The sequence below is a fragment of the Aethalodelphis obliquidens genome, unplaced genomic scaffold, assembly GCF_003676395.1.
Source record: "Aethalodelphis obliquidens isolate GAN/ISIS:26980383/991018 unplaced genomic scaffold, ASM367639v1 scaffold37, whole genome shotgun sequence".
NCBI lineage: Eukaryota > Metazoa > Chordata > Mammalia > Artiodactyla > Delphinidae > Aethalodelphis > Aethalodelphis obliquidens.
In genome coordinates this window covers 303,376-327,465 of record NW_020837981.1, presented here as the reverse complement: position 1 = coordinate 327,465, position 24,090 = coordinate 303,376, and the positions used below count along the sequence as shown (strand labels likewise).

The window sequence follows — 24,090 nt, the reverse complement described above, 5'->3', positions numbered from 1 at the left end:
GTGTGTGTGTGTGTGTGTGTGTGTGTGTGTGTGTGTGTGTGTGTGTGTGTACCTGGAGTCGTTTACTTGCACATTGTCTTCTAAAAGACATCGTTACTGAGATATAATTCACATCCCATCAGATTAAGCCATCTAAAATGTACGATTCCATGGCTTTAGTATATTCACAGGCTTGTGCAACTGTCACCACAATCAATTTTAGGTAATTTTCATCTCCCTCTCCCCCAAAGCCCCATACCCATAGCAGTCACTTATTCTCCCCTCCCACCAACCCATAGCACCCACTAGTCGAATTTCTGGCTCTACAGGTATGCTTATTTTGGACATTTCATATAAATAATCATACAGTGTGCAGTCCTTTGTGACTGAACTTTCTCTTACCATGTTTCAAGTTTCATCCATGTTGTAGCATGTATCAGTACTTCACTTTTTTTTATTGCCACATAATATGGATATGCCACATTTTATTTATCCGTTCATCAACTGATGGATATTTGGATTATCCCCACTTTTTGGCTATTGTAAATAACACTGCTCCGAACATTCATGTACAAATTTTCGTGTGGACATGTTTTCATTTCTCTTGGATGTATACTCAGGAGTAGAATTGCTAGGTTGTATGGTAACTTTTTGTTCCTTTTGAGGAACTGCCAAACTGTTTTCCAAAGCTGCTGCACAATTTTACTTACAGTCTCACCGGCAATGTATGAGGGTTGCAGTGTCTCCATGTCCTTGTCAACACTTTTTATTATCTGTTTTTCTTTTTGTCACTTGTGCTTTTCAAGCAACGTAAAGAAACATCATATCTAAGAAAAGTATCATTCCTAACCCAAGATCATGGAGGTTTACTCCTATATTTTCTTCTAAGAATTTTATAGCTTTAGCTCTTATGTATAGGTCCATGATCTATTTTGAGTGAATTTCTGTATGTGGTATAAGCAAGGGGTCCAGCTTCATTCTTTCACTTGTGGATATTCAGTTGTCCCAGTACAGTTGGTTGAAAAGACTATTCTATCCCCATTGAATCATCTTGCCACCATTGTTGAAAAGCTTATTGTCTTTCTATCCTATTAAACTCTTAAGTTCCTTGAGTGAAGGAACCAGATCTGTCTTATTCACTAGTGTATACCCAGTGCTTAGCACACTGCATGGTACAAGATATCGAGTATGTATTTGTTGAAATAAAGAATAGAGGAAGAAAGATAGCCTGGGGAAAGAGTATAGAGTGTAAAAGAGGAAAGAAACTAGAATCATCATGTGGATAAAGGGGGAAGTAAGTTTTCAGAGGGAAAATCAGTAGTCATGTTTTAGCTGTTACACTAAATTCCCCTATACTAGTGAGTCTTTCTAAATTCTGTTCTCAGTTTATTTCCCCCCCCCCCCGGTATATGTATTTAATTCAAGCTTTATAATTTAGATTCAGCATGAATTACAATAAATGGATCATCAGCAGAGTTACTAATAGAAAAATTATCATTGCCATTGCCAGAAACATAGATTTTAATTCCTGTACAATCATTACCAATTTTATCTCCAGAAATAACATCACAATATGTACCAGCAGGAAGACCAGTTTGCAAAGTTGAAGATAATGCCCAATCATCATTGTTAAAGACAGTGAATCCTCTGTTTCCTCTTCCAAAAGTTACTTGGTTGCTACCATTGTGTTTGTAAAAGGTTGGCCCTCAACTACATTACGGAACACAACCATGTTCCTTATTTGACGCCATTGATGTTCACAGACCCAGTCATTGCCACAAGTAGTATCTTGATTTCAATTTATTTTTTAATAATTTATTTTTAAAAGAGGTATATCCCTGTCTTTAAAAGTACTTAGATAGAATAATATTATCCATATCGTTTTGTTCATATTGTTTGTTCCTTAGAGTGTATCATGGCATTCCTCTCCTAATAGCACTTATAAATCTTCCTCATTCATTTTAACAGTCACATAATATTCCATTGCATGAGGTACTGAAAACTATTTACCTAGTTCCTTGTTTATTGACATGCAAAACAGTTTGTTTTTGATGAGAAAGAATCCAGTAGAAAAAAATAACTTGAAATTGATTGTGAAATACATGATTATCATCTTTATTTTATTTCTAGAAATAACTTACACAGCAGTGTAAAATCATGTCTTCTTACATTAGTATCTGAAAATTTAAAATGAATATGGAATAAATAAAATTTATTAGTTTATCACTTGAAACTCTTTTTTTTTTTAAAAAAGCCCTTCTTTTATTTCTGGGATGTTTCAGGACATCCTAGAGTTGTTTTAGTAATTTAAATTAACCCTGCATAAAAACCCAGTGATTTTTGAAATTATATTGCATTTAAACATTTCTTTAATTGAAAATCTTTTTGAGGGTCCTGTGCTGTTTACTCTTTTGTAGGCCAGCTTTAATGACCATAGTTGACGGAATATATAAGGTTTGCGTCCATGTAGGATCAAAGCTGATAGAGAAGATTCTTCTCAACATTTCTCCTGACTGGCTCAACAGAGTTATAGGTAAGATATCAACACGCCACCAAGAGGTTGTTCTTGGTGAAACCATTCATTTCAGGAGTGTAGATAGTATATTGGAACAGAAGGAACACTATACTGTAAATTAAGAGGGTTTTTTTGTCAGTATATAAGCTTAAGTGAAACACAAGACTATACACACTACTATATATAAAATAGATAATCAACAAGGACCTACCTGGTGTCCAACACCAGGACCTTAGTTTTATAATAGTTAAGTAAATGAATGTGCGACACTATATAAACATATAAAGATTGTCCAGTGTCAGTGGTGTGGATATGTAGGATCTTCAGCTCTGATGATAGGTCTAGTCAGTGGCTAACAACAAAGTGAAGATGACCCATTTGTCACATGCTCAAACTCCATCCTTTTCTCATTAGTCTTAGACTCTCTAAGCAGTTGAGTTAATCTGGTTCAATTGATTGCTCTGTCTGTTAATAGTGGGTTATTTTTTCTGGCTTTCATTTTTGCTTGAATGCTGAACATTGCATATAGAACGATACAGACTGAGGTAAATAGTATTTGTACCTGCAGTGGGCATGCCTGTTTTCCTAGACCTTTACTGGGAGTTGGGGGTGGGCAGAGTAGTTAATCTTGTCAGACCATGAGTCGGAGTTGAGTTTTTTTTGTTCTGGTTACCTTCCGGTCACCACTGGCTTCCAGTTATCTAGCATTATGTATGCTCATGGTGGGGAGTGGTTCTCCAGAGAGTTTTCCCTAATATTCCTGCTTCACCAGTCAGCTTTAACCCTTCACTCTGTACCTGGGCCTCAGAGAGAGTTTCTCTTCATGTGCTTATACCTCCCCAGGCTGTACAACCTCTATTCGTTGTCATTTGGTGAATCCCAGCCTGGAGGGAAGGGCAGGAGTGATTCTCTTTGATTCTGGTCCAGCCTTAGTCTTCCACAGGCTCTGCGTGTCTGGGTCTTGGATGTGGTGCTTTCTCAGTGACCCTGCCCCTCCTGCCAAGTCAGCCACGCTCTGCCTCGTGTCCTTGGTGGGTATCTTTGTGTGGTCCTGCCCCTCTCTCAGCAGCAGGGCACCGCTAATGGTCTTGATCCAGGGTGGTTTTCTGCCCCTCCCCCAGGGATAGAGGGATTTTCCTTTCACCTTTCCTCCATCTTCATCCTCACCATCTGTGTCTTGGGGCAGTAGGACTTGAGGTCTTCCTCCAGCAGTTTAAGGCTTTTGTTCCTTAAGGGAGCCGTCCTGAGTGGTGTTTTGTGCTTTTCCTCCTGGCAGCTTCTCCCCTTTCCCAGGCCTTCACCATAGCTGGAAGCTTTCTCTGATGTCTTGCCCTGCATCCAGCCTTGTGAGTACCTGGTGAAGATGAGAAGAGCACGTGCCCCCTTGTCTTTGACGCTGGTCCACGCTTGGCTTTTAGCAGTTCATTGAAACTTGAAGCACATTCTTCATTCTTGCTTGTTTGGTGGACTGTCTTCTTTCTGAGCTCGGCCCCAGGTAAACCCGTGCTCCTGTCCTGTCTCTCCTTACACTGCAGTCTTCTTGGCAGCCGTACAACCTTGGCTCACTTATAGGTCCAAGAAGATTGTGATTTTGTAGTTTATTCAGCTTTTTCTAATAATTGTTAGGGTAGGAGACACACTCTTCCCAGTATTCTACTCCCTAATCGGAAGTCTCTGTTTTTTAACTTCACTTTCTTTATTAATTTTCATTCTTTCCACTGTTTTCATGCCTTTTCTCATTGCTCTTTGTTTATTTTCAGTCTTGTCTTTTCATCTTTTGCACAATGGCAGTTAGTCTTCATTTCTCAGAGAAGCATCGTTCTCACATACAGTATAGACCTGTGTTTTGCCCAGTCCTGAGACAATTAAAGTCCTCCTTCTTGGCATTAATTAAATCGTATCCATAAGTGAAGATGTGGGCACCGTTATAAAGTGTTCATCAGATCATTCAGGTTATCACTAACCTTGATTTTTTTTTAGCTTATTAAAGTGAAAATTCAAAAATTTTAAGTGTTGTACAGAATTCTCACACCTCCAGGAATATGTCATGGGCCCTCCAGGAGTCTGTAGAGTCAATCCAAGAAAGGCTGGTGGTGTTGGTCAGGGAACCAGTAGAGTCTGAGCATAGTCAGTGGTGCCTTGTCTGTCTAGTGTTGAGCAACTTGCTAATGACTTGATTGGATGTCCTCAAAAAATGAGAGGAAGCATATAGGACAAATGCAGAATACAATGACATATCCACCTATAATCTTAGTATTTGTATATATTATCAAGATTTGATATTAAGTAACCAACTTAGAGTCCTGTTATATGAACAATAAATATGTGTATATGTAACTGTGATAAGAGCTATAGACTAGATAAATATAAGAGTACTTTTCTGATATGGACATGCCCTTTTTGTTTCAGCCTTAATTTAGGAAAAGATTAATCTCAGTTCTTCCCTCGATTGTTTGAAGAAGCCAGGGGCTGTACCATAACAGGAAACACCATCAGTCTGAACAGTGCATTACTTGTGCCTTCTCTCCAGATCAGCAGGAATTGTGCCTCATCATTCTAGAGTAACCTGTGACTAGAAAGAGAGGGGGTAGAAAGAGACATTTACAGTGGGTTTGGGACTTGAGAAACCAAGGGAAACAATGAACCCTTCAATGTGAGCATGTCCACACTCCGGGAAGGGATGCTAAGAGCCCTTCATGTTTCCTCTTCCTCAGCCCCTCCCTCAGACGTCACCTACAACCTGGTCGCCGCAGACCTGCTCCATGCCTTGCTGGCGGGCAGTGGGGCACCTTGTGTCCTGAAGGTGCAGAGCCTCTTTGTGTTAGATGAAAACAGCTACCCGCTACAACAGGATTTCTCCCTCCTGGATTTTTATCCTGACGACAGGAAGCACGGGTCCCATGCCCTTCTCTGAGACCAGAGTAAGAAACTGCAGGCACTTAAAGGAAGAGCACTGAAATGATTTGTCTTTTGAAATGAATGACAGGGCTTTTGCTCAGGGTTTTAAAATAAGTATATTTTTTAAAGAGAGTTGTGTTAAAGATATTAATTAAAACTTTTCTTTCCCTGAGAAAATTCTTTGAGGTTTTTGTTTTTTGGTCTTTCCCTTTCTTGCTTCTAGAAAAATGATCTAGCAATGAAGGCAACACGCAGCATTTCATCAGGATGAAAGGCTCTCTCCAGTTAGTCCCTGCTCCATTCCAGGCACTCTCCTAAGTACTAGGACGCGGACCTGAGGCGTTTCCGCAGGAATTGCTTTTCTGCTATGGTCACAAACTCTAGTGCTTTCCTTACACCTACATTAATAAACCATAGACATGACATGATTTCCTTGATTATAACTATACATGACTATGGATTAGTTCATATAAGCCTACGTTTAGACAAGTTCCAGACGAGCATGTCTTTCGATAGAGAGGCATTGAAAATGCAGGAAACATGATCATGTTTCAACTCTTTATCAGGGGAGGCAGAGAGTCACATTGTTCATTTCTAGGATTTGAGTGCCTCACTGAATTTGCTTGCCAGCAGACACTTTGCAGTTGGTTCTCTCATTACGACTGTAGCAGCAGCTCGTAGAGAAGGGTAATCACCAATGAGAAAATAGGGAGCGGTACTTAACCTGGAAGTTTGGAGGATTACTAGATTAATCATGTTGTTTGAACATAACTAAATCCATGATAAAATGAACAAGTTTATTTTACTAGGTGTGTTTTTAAAAATTCTTTTGGTTCATTGAAATTGTTTTCTCTAATTCAGGCTTTTTTTGTTTTTAACTTGGCTTCCCTAAAAAGGAACCTCAGGAGTTTTGTGATTCTCCTCAAAACCATATACAAAAATGATTGTATGAGAGTGCACACACACAAAAGTACCTTTTTCTGTGGAGAAGGGTCTGTAGTTCCCAACAAAACCTTTTTATATAGTATATGACAATTTCTTGTCATGGGAGATCAAGCTCCTGCCTGATCTCTTCCACTCCACAACTCCCTCCAAATGGTAACTCCTCTCTCCATCCTGGTATCTCTGATTCACTTCACTCCGTGCTCAGATAAGCGCAGATAGCAGGTCAGCAAATTGTCTGCATAATCAGATACTAGACAAGCTAAGGAATTGTCCTTATTTGCATACGTGTATAGTACAATGTATGCAGCACTGTGAACATACTGTCTGGAAGAATCTTACCAAAATCGTGTAGTGATTCCCCTGGGTGGGAAATCCTAGTTTTACTTTATTCTTTATTTTTACTTGATGGAATTACTAGGAAAATGTCCCTAACTTCTAAAGAATATAAATTCCCTATATTAAAAAAGATCACTTCACTGGGAATTCCCTGGCAGTCCAGTGGTTAAGACTCTGCACTTCCACTGCAGGGGCCATGGGTTCGACCCCTGGTTGGGGAACTAAGATCCCGCAACCCGTGCAGTGTGGCCAAAAAAATAATAATAATAATAAAAAGATCACTTCCCAAATATAGAAAAAAAAATACATTCATGTAACCAATACCCCAATTAAGATTTAGAACATTTCCATCATTCTAAAAATTTCTCATTTCCACCTCCAGTTAGTCCCCTGCCACTCATGACAGGAAACCACTGTTCTGATTTCAATTACCATAGGTTAGTGTGACCTGTTCTTGAACTTCATATAAATGAAATCATATAGCTTATATTCCTTGCTGACTTGCTTTTCTCACACAACATTTTTGAGATTAACCCAAGTTTTTATGTGACTCAATAGTTCATTCTTTTTATTGCCAAGGAATACGCCAATTTTATGAATATATTACATTATCCATTTTCCTATGAAAGGTCACTTTCAGTTTTTGGCTGTTATGAATACCTATAGATGTGTGGCTATAAACAAGTCTTCCTGTGGATGTATGTTTTCATTTTGAAGCTGGGGGCGTGTGGTAAATGCCTATTGAGATTGCTGGTTTATGGGATAGGTGTATATTTAACTTTATAAGACACTGTCAGTGCACAGTTTCCAAGACTGCACAGTTTTACTCACCAGTCATGTATGAGGATTCCAGTTTTACATCCTTGCCAACAATTGGGGGTGCCAATCATTTTCATTTTAGCCATTCTAATGGGTATAAAGTGGTTAAAAAAAATCAGGTTAGTGGCTATTTTGGTGGGAGAGGGGAAGGTAGTCTTTGGGAGCGGGTGCAAGGGAAGATTCTGGGAGGGCTGGTTTACCAGTTAGCAATTGCCTCGCAGCTCTGAGGTAGGAGATAGGCCCCAGGCTGAGCAGCTGCAGCTGATCTCCTGCCAACGTTTTGAGATGGGATACCAGCAGGAGCAGTGGGCCCTGATTGGGTGCGTTCTTGTGGATTTCCTGGCCTGACACAAGCTTAGAGAAGGCCCTCAGTTTAGGGGAAGGACAAGAGGGAGAAGATGCCTGCTGGAACCCATCGTGGCTGAGTGATGTGCCCCACACCAGGGCCAAATATGGAGACGATTGGCCAAAACCAAAACCCAGAAAACTGACCCTATATAAGCAACCTAAGTTGCCCCTATTGGTGCAACTCACTCTGAGCCCGACTGTGTGCTCCTCCAAACGTATTTTGTTTTTTCCACACATACACTGCCTCTTCCACACGTTTTTTGCTTCTAATAAACGCTTTTATCTTTTTCACATTCTTGGTCTCTTTGCTAAATTCTTCAAAGAAAACAAGAACTGAGGTCCTTCTTCCAGCTTTTCACCTCCGGAATCAGCTCCAAATTCGTCCTTCAATATATGCTCTGCAGACGGAATTCCCTTAAGCGTCTCTCCTTCGCAGTGAGTGTGATGCTAAACAGTAGAGGGCGCTAGAGATACATTGAGGGAGGCAGGCGCTTTTCTTGCTGTTTCAGTAGCCGCTCATCAGTCCAGATTTGAGTGCGAGGACACCGACCGGGTGGCGCTCTGCTCCGGCCACATTCCCTGGACGCCGCCGGTCCCTCCACCAGCTTGCGGCCGGCCTGGCCCGTCAATCATGTTCCCATAGCCCTCCTGACAAGGAGGCCACCAGCTCCAGCCCCCTATCCGGTCTGCACCGGTGTGCCACCCACCCATCACCTACTCCCTGCGTTTGTCCTATCAGATTTGTCAATCAGCAAACCGGTAAAAACATATTACCAAAGGACAGATAGAAATCAAATCTGGTCACTTGCTGGATTATACTTCATCAGTGGAGATGAACAGATAATTTATACAGACAGGAGTGAAAGAAAGGAAAGAGGAAAGAATGGAGGGCGGGAGGGAGGGAAGAGGGGAAAAAGGGAGGATGAAATGTGGAGAAATGCACAGCCACCAAAGGTGCACAAACAGAAGCGGCTCTATCCAATAGGCCCTTAAAAGTCCTTTAAAGGATCCCAGGCTGTGGGACTGTTTGGCACTACACCGTCGCTTTTTTGAGGTTTCTCTGGCTATATGTGATAACGACACCATTTTTAGACATCTGGAGTCTGATTCAAATTCCAGCTTCACCACTTCCTAGTTCTGGGGCCTGAGAGATGGCATCTCCTCCCTGATGTGTACTTTCCTCGCTTCTAAGTGTGGGGCAGTTTCTCCTGGACTGCTGTGGAGTTTAACAAGCTGATGATGTGCAATGACCTAGTACAGTTTCTCAGAGCTAGTGCCTTTCTCCCCACGTTGACAGTCATTCCACTCTGAGAAACCCAACTCTGAAATTGAGAGGGGAAGAGTGATCTGAGCAAATAATTCCATACTTGAAAATTAGGGGAAAAACCCCATAATAAGTAGATATTCCAATCTGTCTTCATAAAGGCATATTAAATTCAATTAAGGGGCTTCCCTGGTGGTGCGGTGGTTGGGAGTCCGCCTGACAGTGCAGGGGATGCGGGTTCGTGCCCCAGTCCGGAAGGATCCCACGTGCCACGGAGCGGCTGGGTCCGTGAGCCATGGCCGCTGAGCCTGCGCGGAGAGGCCACAACAGTGAGAGGCCCGCGTACCGCCAAACAAACAAACAAATTCAATTAAGAAATATATCCATTTTGTTGAAAGATCCGGCCTTATAGAATGTAATCAGCAAAATACTTGATCCTTTTTTTCCCCAGTCATCCATTCAAACCTGCTTGGCAGGTAGCTTCTCCCTGCCATTTGGATAAAATCTAGGGCAAGTCCCATGACTTTTTTGAGCACTCCTATGTAACAATAAATTTTTCCTATAACTTCTACTTGCAAAAACAGGTTATGTTCAGCACTTGAAATGTCCAGTCATGCAGTGATCCAAACCTCCAACTTCATTTATTTTTTTATTTTTATTTAAAATTTTTTATTGGTGTATAGTTGCTTTACAATGTTGTGTTAGTTTCTACTGTACAGCAAAGTGAATCAGCTATACATATACATATATCCCCTCTTTTTTTGGATTTCCTTTCCATTTAGGTCACCACAGAGCATTAAGTAGAGTTCCCTGTGCTATACAGTAGGTTCTCATTAGTTATCTCCAACTTCATTTAAAGTGTACGCCTCCCCCTCACTCCTGCCCTGACCTGGGCTCATGCCTATAGCAGGCCACAGCAGAAGATCGGCTTGGAGCACTGTTTTCCTGTTTCTCCAATTTGTGCTCCCACTCCTCTTTTCCCAACTTGCTAACAGGGATTTCTGATCATCCACACAGGGGCAGGGAGGGGGTATGGGAAGGCCACCTAAGGGGCAGGAGAGGTTCTAACATGACCAGTTATGGGCTAGAGTACTCATGAGGGTTCTTCAAGAGCCTCCTTTCTCTGCAGGTTCCTGTGACTCAGGTTTGCCCCAGAGTGTGGGTTGGCACACAGCCCCCTCCCCATCCCCTTTAAAGGTCTTATTACATTTTTTGGAAATGGAAGTCTGGAAATTATGCTTCCTGACACTTACGAACAGGGTTCCAGGATGAGTTTACCAAATGTGAGACACTCAGGTGAAGCTAGAGAGTGGAAAGAAGGTAAAAAATCATCCTTTTCTCCCTTTGACTGTGACATTTATGACAGCAGGATGCTAAAGGCTCTTGCAGTAATTTGAGCAAAGAATTTGTACAAATTCTGCCCAGTCATCATTATGGGATACCAAATAGGCAGCAATGGCTTTGAGACCTGGCAGCAGCTACGAGGCAGGGAGGTCTCCTCCTCAGGGACTGCACCTGCACAGCCAAGCACAGGGCCTGGCTTTCCCCATTTCTAGGGAACATCAGTATGGTGCACTGAGTTATCACCGCAATCCTTAACCCCCCCCCGTAGCTGTATCCATTGCTATGGTGCTTTGCAGTTCCTCTCACAAAAAGTGTAGTTTACCTCCCTGCCCCTTGATTTTGAACTTGGCCACATGACTTACTTCAGCCGATGGGATATTAGGTGACACAACACAAGCAGAGGGCAGAAATGTGTTTGCCCTTCTTCTGCCTTCCCCATGAGAAGAGCTTTCCCTGGGTAGCTGCTGCCCCTTCAGCTAGAGCTCAGAATGAACAAACATGGAGCAGGCCTGGATGAGGACCCAAGCCTGGCCAGACCCACAGCTTGAAAGTGAGTTGCCTAACCTAGATCAGCCCACACTCAGCTGACCCATAGATGTGTGAGAAATAAATGCTCATTTTAGTATAACACCGAGATGTTGAGATTGTTTGTTATGTACCATTATTTCAAAAATAGCCAACTGATACAAGCAACTTTTCTCCTTTTAGCTTCATCAGCCTCCCAAGAAGGCTGTGTAACTTGTGTCATCAAATTCCCTGTATAAAATCACTCTGCTAAGAATTCTTTTTCTGGGAGAAGAATTCTTAGAAAATAATTATTTTTCTGCTTGAGTCAGAGTTATGTTCATTGCTGAGAACAACTAGAAAACCTGAACCAAATACAGAAAACTTCTTTGCTGAAGAGCTGCCAAGTTGACAAGCATTTGGTGGACCACGATCTCAGAAGAAGGAAAACACAAGGAGATGAGCTGACGTTCTGTGAACCACTTTTCCCTTCAGGAAACTGGCTGATTCTAGTTAAGAGGCTGAGCATTTGGACAGAGGGCCATGGCTAAGAGGCAGAAAAGGCAGCACTCTGCAGCTGGAGAGACAAGACACTGGAGATTGGGGTTGCCAAGGCAGCTGGGGCTGGAGGGGCCAAGATGTCAGATAAAAGGGAGACACAGAAAAGAAATTCTAGGGAATTCCATGGCGGTCCAGTGGTTAGGACTTGGCACTTTCACTGCGGTGGCCCAGGTTCATTCCCCATTCTGGGAACTAAGATCCTGGAAGGGATGCTGCGTGGCCAAAAAAAAAAAAAAGAAAGAAAAGAAAAAGAAGTTCTGAAATGTGAATAACATTTTAAAGCCGTTAAAAGAAAAGGAAATGTCAACCTAGAATTCTATATTCACAAAAGTTTTTGGTGGATTTCTTAGGATTTTCTATATACATAACCACGTCATCTGCAAATAAATATAGTTTTACTTCTTCCTTCATGATCTGGATGCCTTTTATTTCCTTTTCTTGTCCAGTTACCCAGCCACTGCAATTTGGCAAGAGATAAAGAAGGCATAAAGATTGGAAAGGAAGAAGTAAAACTACCATTCACAGAGGCCATGACTATATACAAAGAAAGTACAAAGAATCTACAGACGAACTATTACAAGTGACTTGAGCAAGGCCACTCACTAGGTACAAAGTCAACATACAAAAATCAATAGAATCTCTCTATATTGGAAACAAACAAATATAAAACACCTAAGAATAAATCCAAGAAAAGAGGTGCAAAAACACGTTCCTGAAAACCATGAAACATGCTTAAGGAAACTTGCAAAAGACTTAAAGAAATAGAGGGATACACCATGTTAATGGGTTGAAGATTCAACATTGTAAAGATACCAAATGGCCACCAAACTGATCTATATACTCCGTGAAGAATCCAGCCAAATTCTAGCACTTTTTTGGTGTGGAAATTGAGAAGCTGGTTCTAAATGTTTTATGGAAATGCCAAGGGCTTCATGCTGCTGGGGTCACCTTGTGGACAGTATCGAGATAGCCCAGGCTGGCTGTCGTCTCTGGTCTACGGGAGGCACTTATGTATTTTTCACCCTGACTGCGTCTGTAGACGGGGGCCAGTCCAGTATATCACCCCCACCTCCCCATCAGAGCAGAGAGCCTGCCTGTCTCTTGCCATTGAGATTTTTCAACCGTGAGTAGGCCATACCCGTCCATTCTGTCCTGCAAAGGGAAAACTTACCAACTTTTCCAAGTGGCCCTGGAAAGGTCACTGACAGCCATGAACCTCCCCTTGAAATGTGGAGGTGGTTGGCACCTGTGGTTTCATGACCCCAGGTGAAAGGGGAACAGTTCCATTTTAGTAGCTGGCTATACACACAGAGAATATACAAACAGAGAATGCCTATTATGTGTGTGCTACAGCACTATTAGAAATTCCTGGAGCGTGGACTACATTAAAAATGTACCCGTGAAATAAGTGAGGAAAAGCAAACACAAGGTATTCTGTGCGTATGGACCACCACCAGCAAAGCTTATATTTGTGCATTGGCAGACAATGGAGGTGAAGTCAAAGAGGCACAAACCGACGTCAACATTCACTACTTGCTTTTGCAGAAGTTGCTTCACTGCCTAAGAAAAGAGAAGATTCTGTTTTAAATGTTGTTCGAATTACACAGTAACGAGGCTTGAATCTGCAAGTTTAGTAGCATTTGGGTGAAAATACAGACTGTCTGATAAGTAACAGTGACAAGCACAAGGGCTGCCGGTGACCTTGAGTACATCTTCACGGGAAGTTGAGGGAACTTCCATCTTAATGAAGTTTACACCGACACCTACCACAACACAATAATCATAGTGGAATTGCTAGGCTTACGGGAAAAGCTTTCAGCCCTGTGGGCTATGCTTTGGCCACATGCTTTCACCATTTCATGCCCAAAGTGAGAGCCCCAGGAGCGGACGCCCAGAACCCGTCCACCACTTGGTACCTGGGTGGGCTGCTTTCTCCTGCAGGTGTGAAGCGAGTGAGTCGCGAGCCCCAGAAGCCTTTTCTCCCAAGCCGTGCTGCCCAGGCATCCTGGGGACTGTTCCGCACCTACATGCTGATCCAGTTTCTCAGATTGTGCTATTTATTGTGGACCAACCGAAATAAACACTTTGGGCAGTTCATTTTCTCCACCAGGCAGAAGGCAGAGAAACCACAGAGGAAAAAAGTGGAGGCTGAGCATCAACACATCATCAGTTTTCCAAGTTTCCCTGGCACTCCATGCAACGTGCACAGCTATGCTTTCACTCTAGAGAGTATTTCTTCCCAATGCCTGAGATTCCGGTCCAATTCGAGACTGGGATGACCAGGAGCCAGGATTCCAAGCCCAGGCAGCCCCACGGGTAAAGAAGGATGGAATGAGTCAGGAGGGCCTCTCATGCTGGTGAGATGTAACCCAGCGGCTGCAACACTGTCCTGGCAGGGGCTCTCTTGTCGTCTCTTCTCTCCTGCACATCGGCACTCGTGATCCCCCGGCTCGGGCTGGTCCTGCAGCCCAGTGAGAATGCTGGATGCGGCGTCCAGGCCTGTGGCTGTCAGGCCTGGCTGTGGGGAGATAGGGCTCCTGGAGCAGACCCGAGGTCCCTGCCGGGGTCAGGGCTCAGTGGTGCGGCAGAGCGCGTGCCAGCGCCTCACCAGCTCCTTGGGTTTGCTAAGCATCTCGTTCCAGTGCTCCAGCTCTTTGCCTCGGGCGTACATGTAGGGGCCCACCACCACCTGGCCCAACTCGCAGCTCCCTGCGGGGGGGCGGGGCGGGAGAACACTGTCATTCTCTGGAGCCCAGAAGCCACATGACCTCAGCCATCCCCAGTGCCTTCCCTCTCTCTCTCTCACTCCTCCCCTAGAAGGAAGTAGCCAGCCCCCTCCCTCTTTGACAGCCTCCAAAGAGGTCTTGACTTTGATCTGGAGTGGCAGCTGGCAGGGGAAGGGAGCCCAGGTGGAGAGCCTGCCTTTCCGTTGGGGCACCCACTCTGCCCCCACCCTCCCGGTGGGCCGTCAAACCTGCCTCACATCAAAGAGCCGAGGGAGGAAGGGGCCCCTCCAGAAGGAAGCCCTCTTCCATCAGCCTGCTGTATATTCAGGGCGAGTACCCAACAATGATTTTCACCCACCAACTACCACAGTGGAGAAGGGGCTTGAGCTCTGGCCCATGAGACCAGCTGGCCCAACAGCTCTGCCTCAGTGACCGTGGACACTGGGGTGGGGGGCAGTATGGGAGAGCAGCCTGGGATAACTCCACCCTCTCATCCACACTGAACCTGACCCAGGACCCTCAAGACTTGTACAGAAGGCGTGAGGCAACACAAGGGCACATAGAGACCCACGGCACCAGGTCGTTGGGCTGGTGGCGCGTAGCTGTGCCGTCTCCCAACCTCTCTGGTGATCTGCTCCAGGAGGCGGTAGCAGAGGCCTTCCTTTAACCTCTTTCTAGGGTGCTGTGGACAATCAAACCGGAGTAAAGCTGGGTGTGAACCCCAGCTCTCTCACTAGCAAGCTCCGCGTTCTTGGGCAATCATCTCAGTCTCTCTGAGCACTAGTTTCCGTAGGCGGAGAACAGAAACCATGCAGCTCCCTCCAAAGGGTCTGTGCTTCCTGCATGCACAGCAATGCCCCCACGGCCTGAGGTTAAGGGAGCAGCCTTACTGTCCCCGTCGGCCCTCTGCAGCACTGCCAGGCTGAGGCTCGCCGTGTCCAGCTCGGCAGGGTCGGCCTTGAAGCTGAAGGTCTCGCTGTACACAGGGTTGGCGGAGCCCAGCACAGCCGAAGTCTTCCTGCACTTGACGAACTTGTTGTGGTTCATCAGAGACACCTTGACAAGCACACCTGGGGGGCAGTGCAGACTGCGGGCTAGGAGGGGCGAGCAGGGGCCCAGCCTCCAGCCTGTGGGAGGTCCGGCTGGGAGGGCACATGCCCCGCCTGGGCGCCAGGACCCCATTACTCACAGCTGCTGCAGCCAAAGGGCGTTAAGAGAGGAAGCGGGGTTGATTACGGGGTTGATTAGTGTACTGCCTGCAGCCGAGGAAACGCTCGGCTCCCTTCCTCTTCTCTCCTCTCTGTCTCCGGAACGCACCCACGGCCGGGCTGGGCTTTGTTCCTGGAACCTAGCACCACACTCCCATCCCTCCCCACAGGGGACAGGTCCTGCCTGCCTGGTGCTCAGGCCTCCTGGGGCCCCTAAACACCTTCTCCTTCAGAGGCCAAGTCTTTTTGGGGGGAGGCTTAGATGGGTTTTGGATCCGCAGTGGAGGGTTGAATGCCAGCTTGCTTACAGTGAGCCAGAGGCAGAGACGCATGGGGGCAGACACTGTGTGGCTGGGGGGGTTCGCAGTGGGGCGGGACATGTGGGGTGAGCCCGAGCAGGGCTCCTGTGCCCCCAGCTCCCAGGCTCCAGTTGAGTGACCAGCTCTGCACGCAGGGGTGCCCCCGGCACCCCCAGCTCCCGGGGCAGGGGGGCTCAGGGCCTCTTCCTGGAGGAACTGGAACCTTTGCAGAAGGGCAGGGGCGGAGTCAGGCAGCGCAGGCAAGGAGCCAAGACACTGCTTTGCGAAAAGGGAGGGGCAAACTTGGTCTCAGGTGTCTTAGGGGTCTTGATGGAGGCCAAGGAGACGCAGCCCTGGGATTCACATAAGGAAGCAGCTTCTCACGCCACAGCCGCGCAGAGCGGGAGGGCGTGGCTCGGGAGGCAGTGCTCCCGGCAGCATATGCGAGCAGAAGCTGGACGGCGGGGGTGAGGGTCCTAAGCTCACGGGGTGGGCCCTGCCCCAGGGCGAAGGCTTACTGACAAAGCTCGTGTCATCCTGGAGGAGTCGGAGGCCCTTGGCTCGCAGCACGATCACCGTGAGGCGGTTCAGGCAGTCGTTGTAGCTGAGGCAGAACTGGAGGTCGCCAAACTTGGAGGGAGGCTGGAGAGGCCGAGAGGAAAGCACCCCTGTCACCCTGGTAGGTACTGGAGGCCCCCATGCCCTCCTCCTTCCTCCCAGCAGGCAGGCCCTGGGTAGTCCGTGACATAGCCACGCTCCCTCCTGGAAGCCCACCCACCATTTTACAGATGGGGAAACTGAGGTCTGGGGAGTTGAAGGGGCACGCTGAAGATCACACAGTAGTAAGGACCAGAGCTGAGGATTCAAACCCGGGTCTGGGGTATTCCAAGGCCTATTCTGAGCCACCCGGACCCTCACTGGGGGTTGGGGGAAGGGTAGGTAGTTTCCTTGGCTGGTCCGTTTGGGGTGTCATCTTTCACAGCTGTCTGATCTGGATGGGAATCCAAACGTGGATTTTTCAGGATGCTCCAGGTAATCTGACCTCCAGGGCAAAAGAGGCTCAGGCACCCCTCCCTGCCCAGGCTCCACACACCCTCCTTGTCCCACGCAGCTCCGGCCCAGGCCCACCATGCTGAGTCACGCTTGTAGGGGTGGTGGGCAGTATGCTGAGGGCTGACACTGGCCAGCAGGTGCTGGGCCACACCTGCTGGCTGTCCATGGTAGAGTCTGACACATGGTGGCATAGGTCTGGTGACCCTGACCTCTACCTCCAGGCTCTCAGCCTCCAGGTCTCTCCAGATGATGCGCCGACAGTCGCCCGCCAGGGTCTCCGTCTTCAGGGGGAACAGCACCTGGCCCAGGAGCTGGTGCTTCCTCTGCCTGTCCACGTGGTACACCGAGAACCTCAGCACCCTCTGGGTGACACTCTTGCTGGGCACCTGAGGGAAATGAGGGCCCAGCTGGGCTCAGGTGTGGAGTCAGGGGATGGGATGGCGTGGTATGTTCTGGATACAGGATCCTTCCATGAGGGGTGTCTCAACCAGGGACCTGTGCACCCCAAACCCAGGCATCCTCAGGGGACCCTTTGCTGCCGTTGGGCCAGTATCCCGGGGAGGTGGCAGGGTGTGCTCCAAGGACCAGCAGCACACACCACCCCCTGGACCTCAGAAGTGCAGGACCTTAGGCTTCACCCAGACCCATGAAGCAGAATCTACAGTTAACAGGGCATCCAATGATTTGCCTACACATAACCGTGTAAGAGGCTCCCGCACTGGAGCCCAGGGAACCCGCCTGTCTCTGCTACCTGAGTTGGGCACCTGAACAGCCCTCTCCCTGAGACTCAGTCTCCTCACCTGTAAAACGGGATCATGTTTCTTACTCTCTGGGTTATAAAACCACGAATGGCAGATGGTTAATTAATAGTGATTTTCTCCTCTTCTTCTTCTCCTTCCCCTTCCCCCGTAAAGCACAGAGAGGCCAGGAGCAAGTCGGTGCAGGGACAGGGCAGGGAAGTGGTGGGTGTAACTACGCAAGCATGACGTGCGGCTGATCCAAGCCTCCCCACCTTGGATCTGGATGTCCTAAGAGGAGCAGGTTCACCTGTGAATTCTCACAACCTCAGCACCAGCAGGACAGCCAGGGGCTGGGCCGTGTCCCACCCCTCTTCTCAGTGCTCAGCCCCGGAAGAAGGCAGGAGTCACGCTCTTCCCAGATGCAGACTGGCCTCTCCTTACCTTGCCGACCAGCCTGCTGCCCTGCTCTTAAAAATGTTTGTCCGGGGCCTCCCGGCAGCTCTTGAGTGCTGGCTTCCCGTAAGGGCCCCAGTCACCTGCTGAGGCTTCCAGGCCGCCGTGAGCTTGGCTCAGTGCCCCGGCAGCCTCAGCACCTCCAGACCCTGAGCGCATCCGCCCACCATGCTGCCAAGGCACCACCTGTCGCAAGATGGCTCTCAGGTCCTGCTCTGGCTTCTGACGGGACGGGTGAGTTCCTGCCCCCATCCCAAGAGGCCTGGGGGGTCTCCCCCTCCGCCTTCCGTGGATAACCTTGCCAGAGAGCTCCTCGTGTTCCAGGGCTTTGGGGTGCCTCCTTGAGCTCCATGAGCCAGGGCCTGGCATTCAGTGGGTGTTCCAAGAATATGTTGCTGTTTCTCACCTCCAGGCAACCTGGACAGGAGGAACCTAGCCCTCTGCCCCCTCATCCCTCAAGTCTCTCATCTTCCCCCACCATGCAAGGGTGAGGGCTCTTGTACACCCTGACCTGGCAGGAGGGGTAAAGCAGAGCCTGTGGCACAGGGGTCCTGGGGGCTGCAGAGCCGTGGTTAGCACAGAAGGCTGGGGCTCTCCTGCGCAATGTCTGTCCTTCCCAGGCGGGAGAGGGTCCCAGACCCTGCCCGCTCCGGAGGCCATACCTGAAAGATGAAGTGCTCGTCGAACTGTGGGCTGGTTGTTCCGCGTTTGGTCTTGGACTGGAGGAAGCGCCGCTCATCCGGTAGCAGGTGGAGCTTCACCAGGGGGCTACAGGGCTCTGAGGGGGCTTGCAGCCGCTGTGCCTTGATCAGGCCCACCAGCAGTCGCTCGGCCCGCTGCTGGTATTCCACAGAGAACCACAGCCGCCCCAGGCAGCCCTCAGGGAAGTGGGTCTCACTTTTGTCCTCCAGGATCTTGTAGAGCTCTGGATTGATGGTCCCCACCACGCATGCGTCTCCTACAACACAGGGGCTGGGAGGACTGGCAGGCCAGGGGAAGGCAGGGGCATGGGGGACAGCAAGCTCTGGGCTCCATTGCCACACCTCTCCTGGCCCAGCCCTTCCTGGCTGAGCTTTGACCAGGCAGTTCACTGGCCTCTCCTGACCACATTCGCCCCGCTCTCTTCTCCAGACTGAACACAGCCCCTCTCTCTAGTGCAGCTCCCCCAAGAGGCCTTCTCAGCACTAAGGCATTCCACATCCAGGCCTGCTCCTCCCTGGGGCTCCTAGCGGAGGCCACAGTATTCATTCAACCCCTGCTCCCGTGACTGACCCCCACCCCCAGAGGTCAGGGCCTGCAGGGCGGGGCGCAGTTCCCAGCATCTGGCCTGGCCCCTTTCCGTGGTGTCCAGAGGGTGTCTCAGTAATATAGTGTTGTCCCTGTTCTTCCTCTTTAAATTAGAAGGGCCCAGCTGATTACTGGGTGGTTCCGGGGAGGCCTTCAGAGCACAGAGGCAGCAGAGAGCTGTGCGCCCAGCTTCCACCATGCCGCCTTCTGCATTGGCCAACCCATCATCTGGAAGCAGGACACAGCACAGGTTCTGCACCCAGGAACACCAGGGTTCCAATTCCAGATCTGTTGCTTACTGCCTCTGTGACCTTGGGCAAGGCACTGTTAACCTCCGGAGCCTCAGTTTTTTAATGTGTAAAATGGGGTGATAATCCCTCCCCCCACCCCAGAGTTATGGTCTAACTCCAAAATGGCACATGAAGCCACATCTGGCCCAGGCTGGGGTGCGGCAGGCACTTGGTAAACCCAAGCACCTGGAAAGAGTGGTCCCTGGGCAACTCTGGCATCCCCAGGGCCATCCAGGCTCTTTTCTGGAGCCAGGCCCATGAAACCAGATGGGTCCGCCCCGGCCTGAGCAGACCATGACCCCTGGGCAGGCCCTGGTGGGCACACTCACCAAGATTGCTGTGGGTGGCATGAGGCAGGAGCTCCGGGGCTGGGCAGGGGTCCTGTGGGGCCTGGGCCCACTCTCTGCTGCTCAGGGGCACCCAGTCTTGGCTTTGGAGGGAAGGGGGCACCACGAATGGTACACCTGGTGGCCTGTCCAGAGGCACGGAGATGACACGTAGGTGGCTAGTGAACAGTGTGGCCTCAGAGCGCTCAGCCCAGAGGGGTTGAGTGCCAGGCACTGGAGGAAAAAAAGCCAGCAGGAGCCAGGAGGAGGCAAGAGCACCACTTTCTGGGCCCACACCAGGGCGCGCGCGCACACACACACACACACACACACACACACAGCCAGAGGCAACACCTCTGTCTGCCCACAGCAGTGCTGACTTGGAGAAGGAGCACAGCTTCCGGAGTAGGCCTGCCTGGGTTTGAATGCCTCTTCTGCCACTTCCTAGTTGTGCTATCTGGACCCATTACTTACGTCCACTGAGCCTCACTTTCCTTAGCTGGAAAACGGGCTTCATAACACCTGCCTCACAGCTGTGGTGAGAACTGTGGGGTTTCTTTGTGATAGCTCCCGGCCTGCTGACAGCACAGAGGAGGCCCTCCATAAACAGACCTTTCCTTCCCCACGCCGCTCCAGGGGAAACGCCACAGGGAGGGCCCGAAGCAAAAGCAGGAGCTCCCTTGGCCCCAAGGCCCCAATCCTGCCTCACCTGCTCGCCTGGGTCCTGGCATCCGGTGGGCAGAGCTTGTGTCCCTGTGTGCTGGAGGCAGCCGTGGTCCCTGACAGCTCCTCATAGGCGAACGTGGCGCAAAGCCTCTTCCAGAGACACCGTCTCACCACCATCAACAGCAGCAGTAGCAGCAGTCCCCCAAGGATGCCCCCAATCACCAGGGCCACCTGCTCTGGGGGCAGACACCACCGGGATGTGATGCCTGGGGAGAGCCACACCCCTTCACACCACTGGCAGGCTGGGGACAGGATTTGAGCAGCAAGGCCACCCCCCTGGGTTGGACCCCAGGGATAACACAGAAGCAGGTTTAATGTATCTGCTGGGGAGGGGGCTGCTGGCTGGGCTCTGCTGGGTCTCAAGGAGAAACCATCTCCCTTATGGTCCTAGTGCACTGGGCAGAGCTTTCTGGTTTCCCTTGGAAAGCAGCTGGCCCGGGACTTGGGATTCTGGGTGAAATGAACCATTTCCTTGTGCTCCTGCGTAGAAATTAACCCTTCTCTTATGAGAACCGCCATCTTCCCTGGACTCCTGTTCAGGCTTGAGGGTGAGCTGGGCACCCTGCACTTAAGGAAAGCAGGGGAAGGGATGACGGCCTGGGGGGCACCCAGAGCCCTACCCTTTGGGTCCTGGAACCTGCTGAGAGGCTGGACTGTAGCTTGAATTCTGTAACTTTCTCTAAAAACCGCTCCCTCCACCGAGCCCTCCCTCACAGCAAGCCCACTTAGCGGAGTCGGTGGGAGGCGGTGGAGGGGATGTGGATGAAGATGGGAGCAGCGAGCGTGAGAAACCAAAACACAGGCACTCTGCTACCGGCACCGGCACCGCACACTTGCCCGGACCTGGGAGGCTTCAGTCTGAGCCGGCTGAGAGAGCTCGGACCCTCGATCCTGCGCTAAGCAAGGAAGGTCCCTCTTTCGGGTCACGTGCGGGCGCGGGGCTTCCCAGGCTCTGGGGTCAGGACCCAGTTGGGTGGTGAGAAGGAGACACCCACACCTCCTGACCCGCAGCTAGCTGCGAGGAGCGGGCCTTACGCTCCATCCCCGCACCCCGCTAGGAGCGGGAGGCAAGGCAGGGCTGCGCCCCAGCAGAGGCCCGCGGGGTGAGGGAAAGTGCTGCAACGGGTGGCTGAGGGGCCGGGGCGCGGAGCGCGGCGCCGGGGTAGCGGGTGAGGAGGCGAGGGCACTTACCCTCCATGGGGCTGCTCTGGCTGGCCGTTGGGGCGCGGGCCCGGGGCTCGGTCGCGCCTCCCGCCGCCGCCGCCGCTGCAGCCGGGCGGGTTTTTAAAGCGCCGAGCGGGGCCGTCGGACGGACGCGGGGGACAGTACCTCGTTGCGCTCCGGTCAGCAAAGAATGGCGGGGGCAGGGACCCAGCTCCCGGAGGCCGCGGCTCCGCCCCTGCCCGGCCCTGGTCGTGGCCCTGGAAGGGCGCGGAGCCGACCATGCGCTCCCGGAACCGAAGGGCTCCGCGCGGGGCGGGGCGCCCGGGGCTCCCCGCGGCTGAGGCGCGAGGGCCAGGTTTCCCGGGCGCAGAGCTAAAGCCTGCTCCGCCCGCGTCTGGTAGACGGCTCCGCACCTGGCTCTTCACCCCTGGCGGCCTTGGCACGCGCTGTGCCCGTCTAGGAATGCGCCTCCACCTTCCGCAGCTCCTCTGCAGACTGAGGCCCAGCTCCGTCCCCTGCTCCTGGGAGCTTTCGCGGATTTCAGGGCCGAGTCTCCGCCCCCTGTCCGGCCCCGGCGCTGCGGTCTGACCGCGGGGGAGCGCAGGGCAGCGCCCAGGTTTACAGGTTTGCCGGCTCAATAGACACAGACAGCAATGAGGCGTTGGAGAGCGCAGATTCCGCAGCTCAGTTGGGTTCGTAATAGTACTCCCTCTAGGGTTAACGTATCTAATGTATTCAGATAGGTGACTGGCTCAAGGCTGGGGGAGCGCGGCGCGTGCCAGCCTCTATTGTGATTATCTGACGGAGGGCGGTTTCGCCTAGGCCTCGTCCCTACTCTGCACCCACAGTAACCTTTGTTTGTTTGTTTGTTTGTTTGTTTTTTGGCCCAGCCGTGAGGCTTTCGGGATCTTAGTTCCGCGACCAGGGATCCAACACGTGTCACCTGCAGTGGAAGCGAGGAGTCCTAACCACCCACTGTCACTATTTCTATAGTGATTACTGTCAGACTGCAGGGGCTACGCCAATGGAGGCTGGTGAACGCAACCTTGACGGAGAGGCTGGAGTAAAGGCCCTCCTGGTCCGCAGCCTGCTCTCACCCAGCGTGCAACCCCGTAGAGGATGAGCACTCTCCCAGGGCCCGCACGGCGTCCCTGCGGAGAGCTCTTGTGGGAGCGTCTTAGACTTCGAAGCATCTGTAAGTGGGGAAGGAAAGGAAGATATTTGTGGGCGGAGGGAGGGTCGGTCTTGTTGTTTCACGGTCTTGAACGTTGTGTCCAAAGACAGAGCCTGAGCCTGAGCCTGGACCTTGCTCCCAAGTGACACCTGTGCCTATCAAGGGAAGGAGGAGGCAGGGTAGACAAGGTGAAGAGCCCGCCAGTCAGTCAGTGTGCCTTAGGCCCCGCCCTGCCTGAGCCCTAAATGACCTGAGGTGGGATGGGTGGTGAACAGGGATCCCACTCCCTTCAGGGGAAGGAGTTTGTCTGGGAGCCTTTGGTCGCTAGAGTGCAGAGGAAGTGTGGTCAGTCTTTTTCAGGATCTAGATGGGCGTGGGGTGGTGAGAAGATGGGGCCCCGAAAGTGTCCTGGAGGAGTGGGACCTCTCATTCCACTCCACCCCCTCACCCTGCTAGGTAGAGGCAGGGCATTTCCCCCACTGCCCTTTCCCCTCCCTCCGCGACCAGTCTTATTGGCTGGAGTGTCTGGAAGACCTGAGGCCCTGACCTCTGCTTTCACCAGGCTGGAGATGGGGGCGGTGTCTCAGGAAATGGGGCTTTAGTGGCCCCAGACCTCCCCGTCTTTCCCCTCAGGTCTGAACTGGATGTCTGTGTTAGTTTCCTGTTGCTGCTGTAACAAATAACCACAAATTTAGTGGTTAAAAAAACACAAATATGGGTTTCCCTGGTGGCGCAGTGGTTGGGAGTCCGCCTGCCGATGCAGGGGACACGGGTTCGAGCCCCGGTCTGGGAAGATCCCACATGCCGCGGAGCAGCTGGGCCCGTGAGCCATGGCCGCTGAGCCTGCGCGTCCGGAGCCTGTGCTCCGCAACGGGAGAGGCCACAACAGTGAGAGGGCCGCGTACCGCAAAAAAAAAAAAAAAAGAAAAGAAAAACACAAATATATTACCTTACAGTTCTGGAGGGCAGAAGACTAAAATGGGCCTGCAGGGCTGCTTCCCTTCTGGGGAAAATCCATTTCCTGACCTTTCCCAGCTTCTAGAAGCTGCCTTCATCTTCAAAGCCAGCAGCAGCACTTTCTCATCTCTCTGACTTCCTGTCATCTACATATCTACTTTTTCTGCCTTTCTT

At 50.3% G+C, this 24,090-nt stretch overlaps 3 protein-coding genes across 22 annotated transcripts in view; 2 read left to right on the top strand and 1 right to left on the bottom strand.

Moving 5' to 3' along the window:
* Positions 1 to 8,726, top strand: part of SHLD2 (shieldin complex subunit 2) — a 112,163-nt gene extending 103,437 nt beyond the window's left edge. For 9 of the 16 annotated variants that reach the window (XM_027129650.1, XM_027129651.1, XM_027129654.1 and 6 more), the window contains 2 exons: positions 2,397 to 2,512; positions 3,338 to 3,762. In XM_027129650.1, the coding sequence (XP_026985451.1) occupies positions 2,397 to 2,512; positions 3,338 to 3,621 (400 nt within the window). In that variant the 3' untranslated portion in view covers positions 3,622 to 3,762. The other 7 variants (XR_003437835.1, XM_027129659.1, XM_027129657.1 and 4 more) reach the window with 7 other exon arrangements.
* Positions 8,727 to 12,945: 4,219 nt separating this feature from the next.
* SYT15 (synaptotagmin 15) lies at positions 12,946 to 23,697 on the bottom strand. 5 transcript variants are annotated; one of them, XM_027129641.1, is made up of 9 exons: positions 21,813 to 23,697; positions 20,605 to 20,797; positions 19,899 to 20,041; positions 18,655 to 18,950; positions 17,009 to 17,185; positions 16,265 to 16,388; positions 15,130 to 15,309; positions 13,430 to 14,222; positions 12,946 to 13,073 (listed from the first exon to the last, which is right to left on the bottom strand). In XM_027129641.1, exons 1-8 carry the CDS (start codon positions 21,817 to 21,819, stop codon positions 14,080 to 14,082), a joined length of 1,263 nt encoding a protein of 420 aa, XP_026985442.1. In that variant the 5' UTR covers positions 21,820 to 23,697; the 3' UTR covers positions 12,946 to 13,073; positions 13,430 to 14,079. The 5 variants fall into 5 exon arrangements, with proteins under 5 accessions (XP_026985442.1, XP_026985444.1, XP_026985445.1 ...); XM_027129643.1 differs by having other exon boundaries at positions 17,015 to 17,185; XM_027129644.1 differs by having other exon boundaries at positions 20,605 to 20,792.
* Positions 18,109 to 24,090, top strand: part of GPRIN2 (G protein regulated inducer of neurite outgrowth 2) — a 41,625-nt gene continuing 35,643 nt past the window's right edge. Inside the window, exon 1 of the mRNA XM_027129636.1 lies at positions 18,109 to 18,226. Coding sequence (XP_026985437.1) covers positions 18,161 to 18,226 — 66 coding nt within the window. The 5' untranslated portion in view covers positions 18,109 to 18,160. The remainder of the gene's footprint in view (positions 18,227 to 24,090) is intronic.

Excerpts from the sequence above, each read along its gene's own strand:
- SYT15 (XM_027129641.1), bottom strand. Across the intron at positions 18,951-19,898 it reads TGCCACCCACAGCAATCTTG|GAGACGCATGCGTGGTGGGG; the intron begins GTGAGTGTGCCC and ends CCTGTGTTGTAG. Across the intron at positions 16,389-17,008 it reads CTGAGAGCCTGGAGGTAGAG|CCTCCCTCCAAGTTTGGCGA; the intron begins GTCAGGGTCACC and ends CGGCCTCTCCAG.